A 12998-nucleotide genomic window follows, 5' to 3' on the forward strand; every position below is an offset into this window, starting at 1 on the left:
AGGCTGATGGTTGTTCTGATTCTGACACCTGCTGGTCAAGTTCTCAGTTAACCTAGTTTCAGAGGGGACAGGGGCAGGAGAAAGCATGTGACTCTCGGACATGAATTTTCCCTCTTTTGTGTCCAAGTCTCTTTCAAAGTACATCTGTTGCTTTTTATTTTTTTTGAAGATTTAATGCTTAAGTAATCTCTGCACCCAACGTGGGGCTCAAACCTACAACCCGGAGATCAGGAGTTGTGTGCTCTACTGACTGAGCCAGCCAGGAGTCCCATCAGACCATTCATTTAAAGAGCTATGGTTGCCAGGCTCTACTGGAAAGATGCTAGAAACAGAAAGGGCAGAACCACTGGAGTACCAGTTACAGCAGGGGTCTAAATGTGATGCTGGGGCAAGAGCGGCTCCATGTGGTCAGAGTGAGCCGACGGCCCCACCGAGGACTGAGACAGCCACAGGGGATATAAAGGATCTAGTCGAGAGTGCTCCCCTCATTAAATGAATGAGCACACACCCAAGGAGCAGAGAGCTGACCTGGGGCTAAAGCCACACCGTGCTGACATCCCCCTCTCCTCTGCGACCAACTCTTCCTGCCCGCAGCACAGGCCCACGCGGACCACGTGGTTAACCCAGCTGAAGAGCCCGACGCACCTCCAGAGTTTCCTCAGCGGTGCAGCCGGGCTGCTGCTGCAGCTTGCCAGTGTTCAGGGCTTCGATGTACTCATCACATTTTTTATAGCCAGCATTCAGCAACTCATACTTGGCCTTCAGTAGTCCCTGACCAGGTGTGACATCACCAATCCCAATGGAGAATCCACGGTTGGCTGCAGAACAGTTGGCAGGTGGAGCAGAAAGAGAGGGCCATGAATGGTCGTCAACCTACTACATGGAAACAAGTTTACACCTTCAAAGAAGGCGTCATGATCCAATTAAATAAAAATGTATCACGGCAGTCCCTCGCAAGTTACGTAAAAATGACCAAGACTCACTGAATCCTGTCAGAGACCTTACAACCCAGCGGGGGGCAAGTCCTGCCCCAACTAAGTACAATATAAAGGAGACCAATATTAAACACTAAAAAGCAGCCAGAGAAGGCCAGCCATGGAAAGTGAGCCATGTGACTTCTGGTTCTAAGACACCATCTTAGAGAATTTTCTGCCCACACCCCTTTCCTTCTTCAGAAATCATTCCCAAACACAGAAAAACCCCATCCTCAAGGGAACTATGCCCCACCAATGACTTAACCTAAGATGCATAGAAATGGGTGGATGAGAGGCACCTGCCTTAGCAGTGTGGGGAAGGGATGCCTAAGAGTGGCTGTGGATATGAGGACCCATGAGACTGGGAAGGCTCAGAAACTATAGCACCAGCTTCTTCAGATGCTGGAGATAATATAAGGGTTGGAAGCAAGGAAACCTAGTGGAAAACCAGTATTTTCCTGTGGGAGATGGAAGTTTGCTAATGGAACTAGAGAACTGTGGACTGGGGGGATAGTAGGTGCAAAAAGATGGGAACGACTGGGAAGCAGGGCACAAGGGAAAGTATATTTCATGGCTGTGATCCCTTGGACCCTTTTCCTGCCTGGCTCCCAGAATCCTGGCAAGCAGGTCTCAACCACTGGGGGACAGGCAGTGGGGAGGGGAGACTTAGATTGGAAGATATGTTCCTGGAGAAACCAAGCCTCCCTAGAGAAAAGCATTACTGATAGGGGCATTTGGCAGTTCCTCAATAAAAATGCTGGCTTGCAGCTCAATCAAGGAACAAAGAAGCCCTTCAATTAACAGACTCCATTTCTAATCAGTGTTTGATGCCTTACTCCTAAAATTATGAATGGATAGCCAGGGACCACCAGATGTTTGAGGAAAGTCTTCAATATGAATGACTGAAGACAACAAAGACACAGAAAAAAGAAACTAATAAGAAAATTAGGGGGCAGGGCACCTGGGTGGCTCAGTGGGTTAAGCCTCTGCCTTTGGCTCAGGTCATGATCCCAGGGTCCTGAGATCGAGCCCTGCACTGGGCTCTCTGCTCAGCAGGGAGCCTGCTTCCCCTCCTCTCTGCCTGCCTCTCTGCCTACCTGTGATCTCTGTCTGTCAAATTAAATTAAAAAAAAAAAAAAAAGGGGCGCCTGGGTGGCTCAGTGGGTTAAGGCCTCTGCCTTCGGCTCAGGTCATGATCCCAGGGTACTGGGATCGAGCCCCGCGTCGGGCTCTCTGCTCAGCGGGGAGCCTGCTTCCCTTCCTCTCTGCCTGCTTCTCTGCCTACTTGTGATCTCTGTCTGTCAAGTAAATAAATAAAATCTTAAAAAAAAAAAAAAAAAAGTAAAGAAAATTGGGAGGCAAATGAAACTATGAAAAATACTGTGTCTGATAGAGACGATGTATCTAGAGATCAAGAACAGGTAGCCAAGGGGTGCCTGGGTGGCTCAGTGGGTTAAGCCTCTGTCTTCAGCTCAGGTCATGATCTCAGGGTCCTGGGATCGAGCCCCACATTGTGCTCTCCGCTCAGCAGGAAGCCTGCTTCCTTCTCTAGCTCTCTGTCTGCCTCTCTGCCTACTTGTGATCTCTGTCAAAAAAATAAATAAAAATTAGAAACAAACAAACAAAAACAGGTAGCCAAAAAACAAAAATAAAAGAAACCCAAACAACACAAAACCCTGAAAAGCAAAAAATTACCTGCAAATGAGAACAATGGAAAATATCGTTGGAAGCTAAATAAATGATTGTTAAATAATAAAAAAAAATCAACAGAACAATTCATTTTAAAAGATAAAAGGAAGGTCGCCTGGGTGGCTCAGATGGTTAAGTGTCTGATGCCTTTGGCTCAGGCCATGGTGTCAGGGATTAAGCCCCATGTCGGGCTCCTGGCTCAGAGGGGAGTTTGCTTCTCCCACTCCCTCTCCCCCTACTCCTGCTCTGTCTCAAATGAATAAATAAAATCTTAAAATAAATAAATAAATAAAAAGAATCCAGAAATGAGGAGATGGACAACAGGGAAAAGATAAGGAAATCAGACAGCCCATCTAGAAGTTCAACTTATGCAACGACTAGGAACTACAAAAAGAAAGAACAAAGATAATTAAGGTGAGAAAATTACCAACAGTAGTAACAAAACCCCCAAACCAAACCAAACCAAACACAAGAAAATTTCCACAACTGAAAGACACATAGTGGCCGATTAAGAGAGCTCATAGAGTGCCCAGCACCATAAATGAAGAAGATCCATAGCAAGGGTCTACCACTGTGAACTTTCAGAACACCAAGAACAGGACTCTCAAAATTTCCAGAATGAAAAGACAGATACAACAATGTGAAAATAAGAACAGAAATCCATTTTAATGCAGTTCTGAAGGCTAGAGTAGAGCAGGACCTTCAAAATTCCAAGGAAAGACAGAATTCAATGCAGAGCTCTAAACCCAGCCAGAGAAATGGTCAAGTGTAGGAGGTGAATAAAAATGCTTTTGGGCATGTAAAAATCTGGACCTACGGCCTGCTCAAAGCCCAAGCTAACAAAGGAAACAGACCAGTGCAAGGAGAGAAGGGAAAGATGAGGGCCTGGCAGACGAGTCAAGAGGGCCCAGTGGGCTGTGGTCGGAGTGCAGACACCTGAGAAGCAGCCCGTGAAGGGCCCTTGGTCTAACAACCCTGTCTGATGGGCAGTAGAGACCTATGGCATATGCGAGACAAGAACTCAAGAGCAAATTCAAATCTGAACCAAACTGGTCAGTACTGAGCTAATTTTGTGGAGTGAAGTCACAAATGATTTAGCTGGTAGTAAGTCTCCTTTTGGGTGCACAGGTATGAGTGTGGTGTGTGTGGGTGGGGGGGAGTCAAAGGTAAAAGAAGGAAATAGCACAGAGCCCCTAATACCTCAGCAAGTATAGCAATAAAACGAGGATGGCAAGATACTCACAGAGGTAGACAGGAGCCAGCCTCGCAAGCCGTGACATCGCATCGGCTGCTTCGTTCTGCCCCCAGTCTCGCAGCAAAATGTAGAAAATGTTGTTCTTAGATCCGGACCCCAGAGTTCCCTTGTCCATGCTGCCACTCATCAACTCACTGTTCTGGATAGTAACGTCTGCAAGGACAGTGATGACCATGCACTTAAATGAACAATTACTACTTAGCCTTGGTCTAAAACAACATGAGGCAGTTGAGAAAATACCTTCCCATATTGAAAATTAAAGCAGAGCAAATAAAAATTCTCTTAAAAATGTTTGAGGAGAAAAAACAGACATCTAGGGACTTTTGAAAAGCATGAGAAGTCCAGTTAATTACTTTATAATCCTAACTCTGAAATGTACTATTTGACCCTCATTTTCAACTATGAGCTGAAAATGAAAGTATCGACCACATCATCTTTATGTCACAGGGATATTTTGAGCATCTGATGAAATCATATGCAGTATACTCTATAAACTATGAAGCACACTGTTATTCACACAAGAGAATGAAAACCAATGGCAGCTGGAAGAGCCTATACCACAAAATGAAATTCACATCTAGGTAGAAACAAAACACAGTCTAAAACAAGAAGCCAAAAACACCTAAAAGGCTTGCGAGTGTATCTTCAAAGTTAACGGTTATAAACCTGAGAAAAAAACGGTGCCCTTCAAAACATTTATTCATAACAAAACAGTACAAGTCTTGACCTTCAGAGACTCTGCAGTTCAGTTCTTCAGTACAAAGTCCTGGAGATCTACTCCCTGTCACAGGCCTGGCTAACAAAGCCCATTCAAAGTCAGTGCCGTTCAGAGTAGTCTGCCGGGGAACTGTTTGCTAGAAGTCCGAGGGGAAGCAAAGGAGCTAGTGGCACAAACCAAACACTGACTGAATGGCATTGGTCTGTGGACCATACTTTGGGTTGAATTAATCTAGATGACTCGGATGGTTTAACATTTAAATTCTCTCACGGTTGGGCGCCTGGGTGGCTCAGTCAGTTCAGCGTCTACCTTCGACTCATGTCATAGTCCCAAGATCCTGGGATTGAGTCCCGCATTGAGGCTCCCTGCTCAGTGGGGACCCTGCTTCTCCCTCTGCCTGCTGCTCCTCTTGCTGTCAGAGACCTTATTCTCTCTCTCAAATACATAAATAAACAGATAAATAAGTATCTTGGAAAAAAACTTCTCTCATGGTTAAACCTGATCTTCATGTTATAAAAAACTAAATGACCAAGAAGCAGTAAAAAAACAGTCTTATTAGTTATACTTTAAGACAATGAGCACATTTTTGGATGTAAAATGATAAATTATATGCCTTAAATAATGAGACCCCTGCTTGATAGAAAAAAAAAAAGTAGGGCCAGAATAAAAGAAATTGCATGAATTTAAAGAAACTAGTCCCTAAAACACATCCAGAGCTCTGGAGAAGAACATTCTAATCACTGGACCACAGATCTACATAATCTCTACTTTTTTGAGAAATGGGGAGTCACACCTGAGAGGAGAAAAACCTACTACATTTCCCTGAAAAAAAAACAAAAAAACCTCCTGCCTCAGAGAAACCTCAGATTTGCTTGCACCAGGAAGGAAGTCACTGGTTACCTGCTTTCCGCCCCCTCCAACCTGCTACCTTCACTCACAGGAATCATTGACACAGAGATCTTCTCCTTTGCCACAGTACTGCTTGCCCTTGGTTCGGAGGTTGGCTCTCACTGGGTTGTCATCACTCGGTCTGAGGATGACACTGAAGATCTGCTTTCCTGTCCACAGGGTGACAGGCTACAGGAAGAAGGAAGCCACAGTGTTAGTTGGCTGGGCCTGGTCTCAACTGCAGAGTGTTGGCGGGCCACCTGCCACGAGCTCTCCCAGTGCCCACACAAACCTTCAGTATTGTTGGGGGCGGGAGGTGAACTTTAATTTTTTCATCCTTGCCAACCAATATTGAAGCAATGATTTGGCAAGCCTTGGCGCGGTCAAAGAAGGTGTCTTTAAGGGTGAGGAGATAGGCACCTAGAATGTTGGAAACAACACAACACAAAGAAACGGAATGAAATTGTGAGAAAAATCACAAGGTTTCAATTTTAAAATGAATTTGGGCTATTACTAAAAGAGTGAATTAAAACATTTGGCTGCTTGCTCTCTCTTACCAGAATCAAACCTCTGCAAGGAGAGGGACTTTGTTTGACTCACTGCCATATCTCCAGTGCTTATTAGAAAAATGTCTAGGGCACCTTAGGAGCTCAATAAAGGCTTACTAATTCCAGGCATAACCAATCAACACAAAATCTCTCAAGCTGGTTCACAATCACATTGATATACAAACAACAGAATTAAACACAGGAAGTCACACAGCTTTTCAAGTCGCTGCATGATTCACTGTGAATGAGAATCCTGGTGTTCCAGTCTCCTTTCAAGTGAATTCATAAACACACCTGTTAGAAAATCCTGAATAGCGGCAATTAGTGGTTCTCCATTCCTCGGTGTTACCAGATTTGCTTTAGTCTGAAGGAAACACAAATACGTTAGCCATTCCATCCATCTCTGTGGATGCATGATGAAGGCCACGGAACTGCACCAGAAAGACGACGAACCGCTGCAAATACAGAATAGCCAGCGAGCGGAAAAAGGAGGCTGAGAAATGGAAGCCAGGGGTCCCAATCCCAGCTTTGTCACCAGCTCCTCTTTCCTTTATTCACCAAGGGGAGACAAGAAACGGACCTCAGACATAGCAGCACAAAAATCAATACTGAGTGAAGTTGTTTTGGATTCCTACAAGAACTGTGTATGTGTAAGACTTCGTAGTTATTAACAAATGCAATTCTTCAAAGAAAATTCACTTATATAAATGATGAGCAGCAGTTACCTCTGAGGTCAATCAATTTCATACCTCTCCACAACAATGGCAGAACTACTGAACTTTTCTTGGTTAAGACACTAGGTTCTAACAATAATTAACAACAGGATTTAATTAAAATTTAATGAGTGTCTACACTGAGCAAAAAGGGGTGCTAGTTGTTCAGGGCATAATTAACAAGTTAAAAGAAGATTCTATACATCAGAATGCAGTTGGTCAATTTTTGCTATTGTTGAGATGTAATTAACAGATAAATTTGCTCAAATCTTGGCATGGCGATGGCTCGTGTTAATTGTGGGTTGCCTGGGCAACCTCACCTAGCATAAAAGGCCCCCGAAGGGAGAGACCTCTCCTGACTTCTTGAGAATGCTGCACGAACACTGATCCTCCAACTAGGGCTGGAAGACAGTTGTTCGTGCCTGCTTTTGAGAATCTCTCTGGGGTGGGATAGGGAGGTGGTCTGGGGGCTGAGGACATGAAGCTGGGATCTGTGTATTTTCCAAGTCTCGGGGGTAACTTGGGACTACACTTAGGCTAGGGCCATACCCACTCCTCTGAGTCAGAACTGCTGAGTCAATACAATAGATGACAATTTTCTTATATGAAACGGAGGGGATTTGTCCCGATGGTAACTCAAGATTCTTCCATCCCAATATCCTTGGAGCCTGTGTTTTATGGTTGTCACTTTTAACTGATGAAATGTTATTATCACAAAATGGGCCCTCAGTACAAAGCCAATGCTGAAGTCCAACTGGTTGGTGACAGGCTGTTATCATTAGAAACCAGTTATACAGCTGATACCACTGGGAACATTATCAACATGACTTTTTATTACAAAAATAGTATGTTCCTTAGAGGAAAAAAAAAAAAACCCCTAAAAATATAAACACGTAAAAAAGGTGAAAAAAAATCCATAATCCAAAAATACATCTCTCCAAGGAACCAGAGAACTGGTTATAAGATTTTGGTATATAACCCTTCCAACTTCTGGCTATAAATGTTTTTACAAACATAGAAGCATCTTTTTGCCAAACAAAATTGGATCATGTCATACACAAACCCTGCTTTTTTAAGTAAAAAATAAATCATAAGTAGCTTTCATGCCAACAACGATATAAACTATGTCCTCATTTTTCAGGGCTGCACAGGGTTCTGTGGTATGAATGTGACATAATTTAATCTTACCAATTTTTTACTAGGGGACATTGCCTGTTTCTACTGTTTTACTATTACAAGTAATTTTCCAACTCTGATTATGGCCTCTGGAGAGCTTACTAGAAAGGAGATTGCTAGGTCAAAAGGAATGATTAACATACTGTCTGACTACAGGAGCACGGAACTCTGTCAACACCTAACCTGGCGCTCATGACAACTGCTACAAATACTGATGCTTAGGAGGAAACAGGCTAGACTCCTGTCACGCCAGGTAAGATCGTACCACCGGGTTCCTCTGCTTCGACTGCTCGTATGCTGACAGTCATGCTGCTCATTCTCCCACTTCTTTCAGAAGGTAGCTCAAGTGTTATCATTCCAATGGCCCTCCCTGACCATCCTCTATGGAATAGGACTTCTCTCATTTTCTTTCCTCCTTGTTGTGCTTTGTTCTTCTCTTCTCAGCACTTACCACCTCAACTATTTTCCATTTGTTTACGCTCTACTTCTCCCTATTTGAATAGGGATGAGAACAAAAATGGACTTTCTTATTCTGTGCTATGTTCCTAGAAGAGTGCTTGACACATAGTAGGTGCTCAGTAAGTATCAACCAAATCATTTAAAAAGGCTGAGGAGTCTGAAGAAATGATTCAGAAGAAGAAAGACTCCAAACCACAAAGATGACCACTGAGGGAGTCATTCTCATGGCAAAACAGGGAAAACACCCTCAAGTTTTAACAGAAGGTAGATGAATTTTGGTATGTTAACCTGGTGAAATTCTGTGAAGCCATTATAATCAATAATTAGGAAGACTTTACAACAAATGGGGGAATTTATTTTTAAATTTATATTTATTAAATTTTTAAGGGGGGGAGGGGCTGAGGGAGAAGGATAGAGAGAGAATCTTAAGCAGGCTCCTTGTCTAGCATGGAGCCCAACGAGGGGCTTGATCTCACAATTCTGAGATCATGACCTGAGCCAAAACCAAGAGTCTGACACAAATCAAATGAGCCATCCAATGCCCAAATGGGGACATTTATAATACATTAAGTATTACTATCACAAACCATGACCACAAGTATCTAAATTCCAGAGAAGGAACCAACAGATAAAAGAGGTGGAAAGAAAGAACCCAGAGGAGTTGTGATATGGAAAAACCTTATCTTACTTAAATCACTTCATTATGCTGGAACATTTGACTAAATAAGAGTCAATTTTTAAAAGAAATTAAAGATCACAGTGCATTTTAGCCACATGAATTTCTTAATAGTTAAACGTGTACATAAAATCTGCACCACATTAAATACTTGACTTTACCAGAAAAACAATGTGAACTTCAAGCATGAAGAACCCAGGCAGAGGCCAAGAATGCAGCCCCTCCTGCCTGTCTCCACCGAATCCTCCTGTAGTTTAATAGATATGCTTGCAGAAGTTAATTGCCTTCACTTTAGAATCAATACTAACACCCTAAACTAAAACAGATTTAAAAAGCACAGAATCAGAAATAGTGTGAATTGTTTTAAAGGTAGGCACCTGGACAGCGACAGACAAATCGGCCCATAACACAGAAAACCAGAATACTGGAAACAAGGAAAACCTAACCTCTATAGAATGATTTTGTTTAGCATGTCCTTTAGACAACAAACAAGCATGTAATATACTGTTAGAAGATTTTTGTTCAGAATGTTCAACAAAGAAGGAAAAAAAAGAGGGTGCCTGGGTGGCTCAGGGGGTTAATTAAGCCTCTGCTTTCAGCTCAGGTCATGGTCTCAGGGTCCTAGGATTGAGCCCCACATCGGGCTCTCTGCTCAGCAGAGAGCCTGCTTCCTCTTTTTCTCTCTCTGCCTACTTGTGATCTCTGTTTGTCAAATAAATAAATAAAAATCTTTTAATTTTTTTTTTTAAAAGATTTTATTTATTTATTTGAGAGAGAGAGACAGTGAGAGAGAGCATGAGCGAGGAGAAGGTCAGAGAGCGAAGCAGACTCCCCATGGAGCTGGGAGCCTGATGTGGGACTCCATCCCGGGACTCCAGGATCACGCCCTGAGCCGAAGGCAGTCGTCCAACCAACTGAGCCACCCAGGCGTCCCAAAAAATCTTTTAAATTAATTAACTAATTAATTGATTAATTAAAAATAACTATATGAGGGCACCTGGGTGGCTCAGTGGGTTAGGCCGCTGCCTTCGGCTTGGGTCATGATCTCAGGGTCCTGGGATCGAGTCCCGCATCGGGCTCCCTGCTCAGCGGGGAGCCTGCTTCCTCCTCTCTCTCTGCCTACTTGTGATCTCTGTCAAATAAATAAATAAAATCTTAAAAAAAAAAATAACTATATGAGGACTGAGATTATTTAGGCAGTATGCTAAATGTCTGCCACTTGCGGTTAAATGCTTCCAGATATAAGATGGACTATGGATAGAGCGAAGGATGGATTGAAGGGACTGATCTGTGATAAAACCTAATAGTTAAATGTAAACTAAAGGATCTAGGGCTACACACTTGTCTTATTGTTTCATAGCTGGAGCTCGCAGAGGAGCTTTCCCTTTTATAGGCCAGAAGATACTCCCTCGACTCCCCACCTGTCACAGACACTCCCTTACACACTCTAAGGTGCTTTCAAACAGGACCCACTGCCCTTCCCCTCCTCTCAAGCTGTTCTACAGAGGCGGGGCTGTCACCCTACATACCCCCATCAGCACAAGGGCCTCTGCTTTAGCTTCCTCCGTCTGAGGAAGATGAAGGTTCATCTCATCACCATCGAAGTCCGCGTTGTAGGGCGTACAGACACACTCATTAAATCTGAAGGTTCGGTGTGGCTTGACCTTGGCCTGTGGAATGCACACACACACACACACACACACGCAAAACAAAATAGGAGAAGGACTTAAGTCATTTATCCAAAAACTTCATGGTTTCAAAACATTAATAAATGGCTTCCTGGAAAACTGGATACTTTAGATTAAGAAAATAAATTTCTAGTACGTTCGGTCCAGTGATAACATGTCACTTGTGGACTTATTCAAGTAGATTTGTTAGATCAAAACAATGCAACGAGTTTAACAAAAGGCAAGTACCAACCTAAGAGCCACAAGAAAGGGCTCCCCTGGCCAATGATGTCACAGTTTGATATCAAACAGATTCATGGCAGAAGTTGATTAAAACACACAGACTAGGGACGCCTGGGTGACTCAGTGGGTTAAAGCCTCTGCATTCGGCTCAGGTCATGATCCCAGGGTCCTGGGATCGAGCCCCACATTGGGCTCTCTGCTCATCAGGGAGCCTGCTTTCTCCTCTTTCTGCCTGCCTGCCTCTCTGCCCACTTGTGATCTCTGTCTGTCAAATAAAAAAATAAAATCTTAAAACAAAAAACAAAAAACCACACACACAGACTAAATAAAAACCCATGAGTTTATAATGACACTGAAAAAAAGGAAAGCAATACCACACACAAAACCCAAACCAACCTAGTTGGAAGAAACTGAACACCAACTTTTTCCTCCTCAAACTGATAATAAAGGAAAAAAGAATCAGGCATTTATGCTTGTTCCTTCTGGAATTATATTTCTGGATAAGCAAATAACCCTAGTTATAAAACAAAATTCTTCGTTATACAAATGGTAGCTATGAAATGTGAGAGGAATGACAAATTAGAAAATCTCCATTTTTGCAGACCCCATGATATAATGCTGGCAATAATCATAAGTGGAGAAAGCCTTTAGAAAAAAGGTCAATAAAGAAACTTTCAAGGGAGACACCAGGCTGAAGTATCTGATGCCCTAATCTTCTCAGGATACCAAAGAGTGGGGCAGTCAGACAACATATGCCTTCTGAAATAAGGCAAGAGGATTTAGCCAGCAGCACCCAGGAGTTACTCTTGCTAGAAGTTGAACATGAATCTGATCCTGCCTTGAGAGCTGTCCAGTTTATAGGAATAAAAGGAAGAATGAAGAAACTCTTAATGCCATGTGTATACATACACAGAACATGGGACATTTCTTCAGGACAAATGACCTGGCCTTCTCAGTAACAGTGAGATTAAAAGGTTGGGGGCAGTTGTTCTAGATCAAGACAGACCGAAGACATGTCAACCAAATGTCACGTGCAGACTTTGCATCCAGATATGGACAAACTAGCCACGAAAAGATTGTTGAGAAGCTTGTGGAAATGTGAACATGGACTGGGTGCTGGACAATACATTTTGTGTTCGTTTTGTGTGGTGTGGTATGGCACTATGGTTATGTGTGTCTTACAGAAGTAAACTGAATACACACGAAGAAAGGATATGGCATCTGGGGCCATCAAGGGAAAAAGGGAGAGAAACAGGTGTGGCAAAACCTTGAAAATTATTAAACACAGAGAATGAGAATATAGGAGCTCTTCATAGGATTCTTCCTACTTTGGTATTTGTATTTGAAATTTTCACACAATAATTTTTATTTGGAGAATGCCTGAAAGCCAAGCAAAAGTTTCTAGAAAGGGAAGGCTTTCTGTTTCCCTCCCTAGATCCCCATATTGTAACCCCCATAATCATAAACTGCTTCTTTGGGATTTCCAGACTTAAGTAAAAAGACTGACAAAACATGTTCATGAAGGGAAAAACTGAATCTAGAAAGACGCTAACCAAAAAGCCTGTTTAAGCACTGTCTGCAAACGCTCATGGATTTAACGGCTTTGGAGATAGCATATTTAGCGAATTAAAGTTGCATCTAATTTCCATTTTACATCTCCAGAAAAAGGAACTGCTGTTGTTGCAAAACTAAATCACCGAAGAAAATATGCTTGAAGGTCTTCGTTGGAGGGCCACTGTGACGAGAAATCTCCTAAGCGTTTTCGTTCTGTAGTTAATATGCTAAGTCAAACCTGTAATTGACGCAAGTCTGTGCACACACATATACGTATGTATTTCTGTTTGCAAGTGGAATCATGCCAGTCACTTTCATGCTCATTTTCAATTAGCTCCTTTCTGTTTCACTGTTGTGTGTGGATTTTACCAATATGAAAAACACTGAAGGGAAGTTTAAAATGTAGAAGTTTCACTCCAACTAAAAAGTGAGAGTATA

General features: G+C 42.7%; 1 protein-coding gene across 1 annotated transcript in view; it reads right to left on the minus strand.

Annotated features, from left to right (window-relative positions):
* Nucleotides 1-12998, minus strand: part of POLR3A (RNA polymerase III subunit A) — a 48969-nt gene that overhangs the window by 20643 nt on the left and 15328 nt on the right. Inside the window, exons 11-16 of the mRNA XM_044239913.1 lie at nt 10626-10766; nt 6367-6436; nt 5817-5944; nt 5575-5713; nt 3907-4071; nt 646-818 (exon numbers count right to left, since the gene is read on the minus strand). Coding sequence (XP_044095848.1) covers nt 646-818; nt 3907-4071; nt 5575-5713; nt 5817-5944; nt 6367-6436; nt 10626-10766 — 816 coding nt within the window. The remainder of the gene's footprint in view (nt 1-645; nt 819-3906; nt 4072-5574; nt 5714-5816; nt 5945-6366; nt 6437-10625; nt 10767-12998) is intronic.

Source organism: Neovison vison, chromosome 2 (assembly GCF_020171115.1).
Source record: "Neovison vison isolate M4711 chromosome 2, ASM_NN_V1, whole genome shotgun sequence".
Classification (NCBI taxonomy): domain Eukaryota; kingdom Metazoa; phylum Chordata; class Mammalia; order Carnivora; family Mustelidae; genus Neogale; species Neogale vison.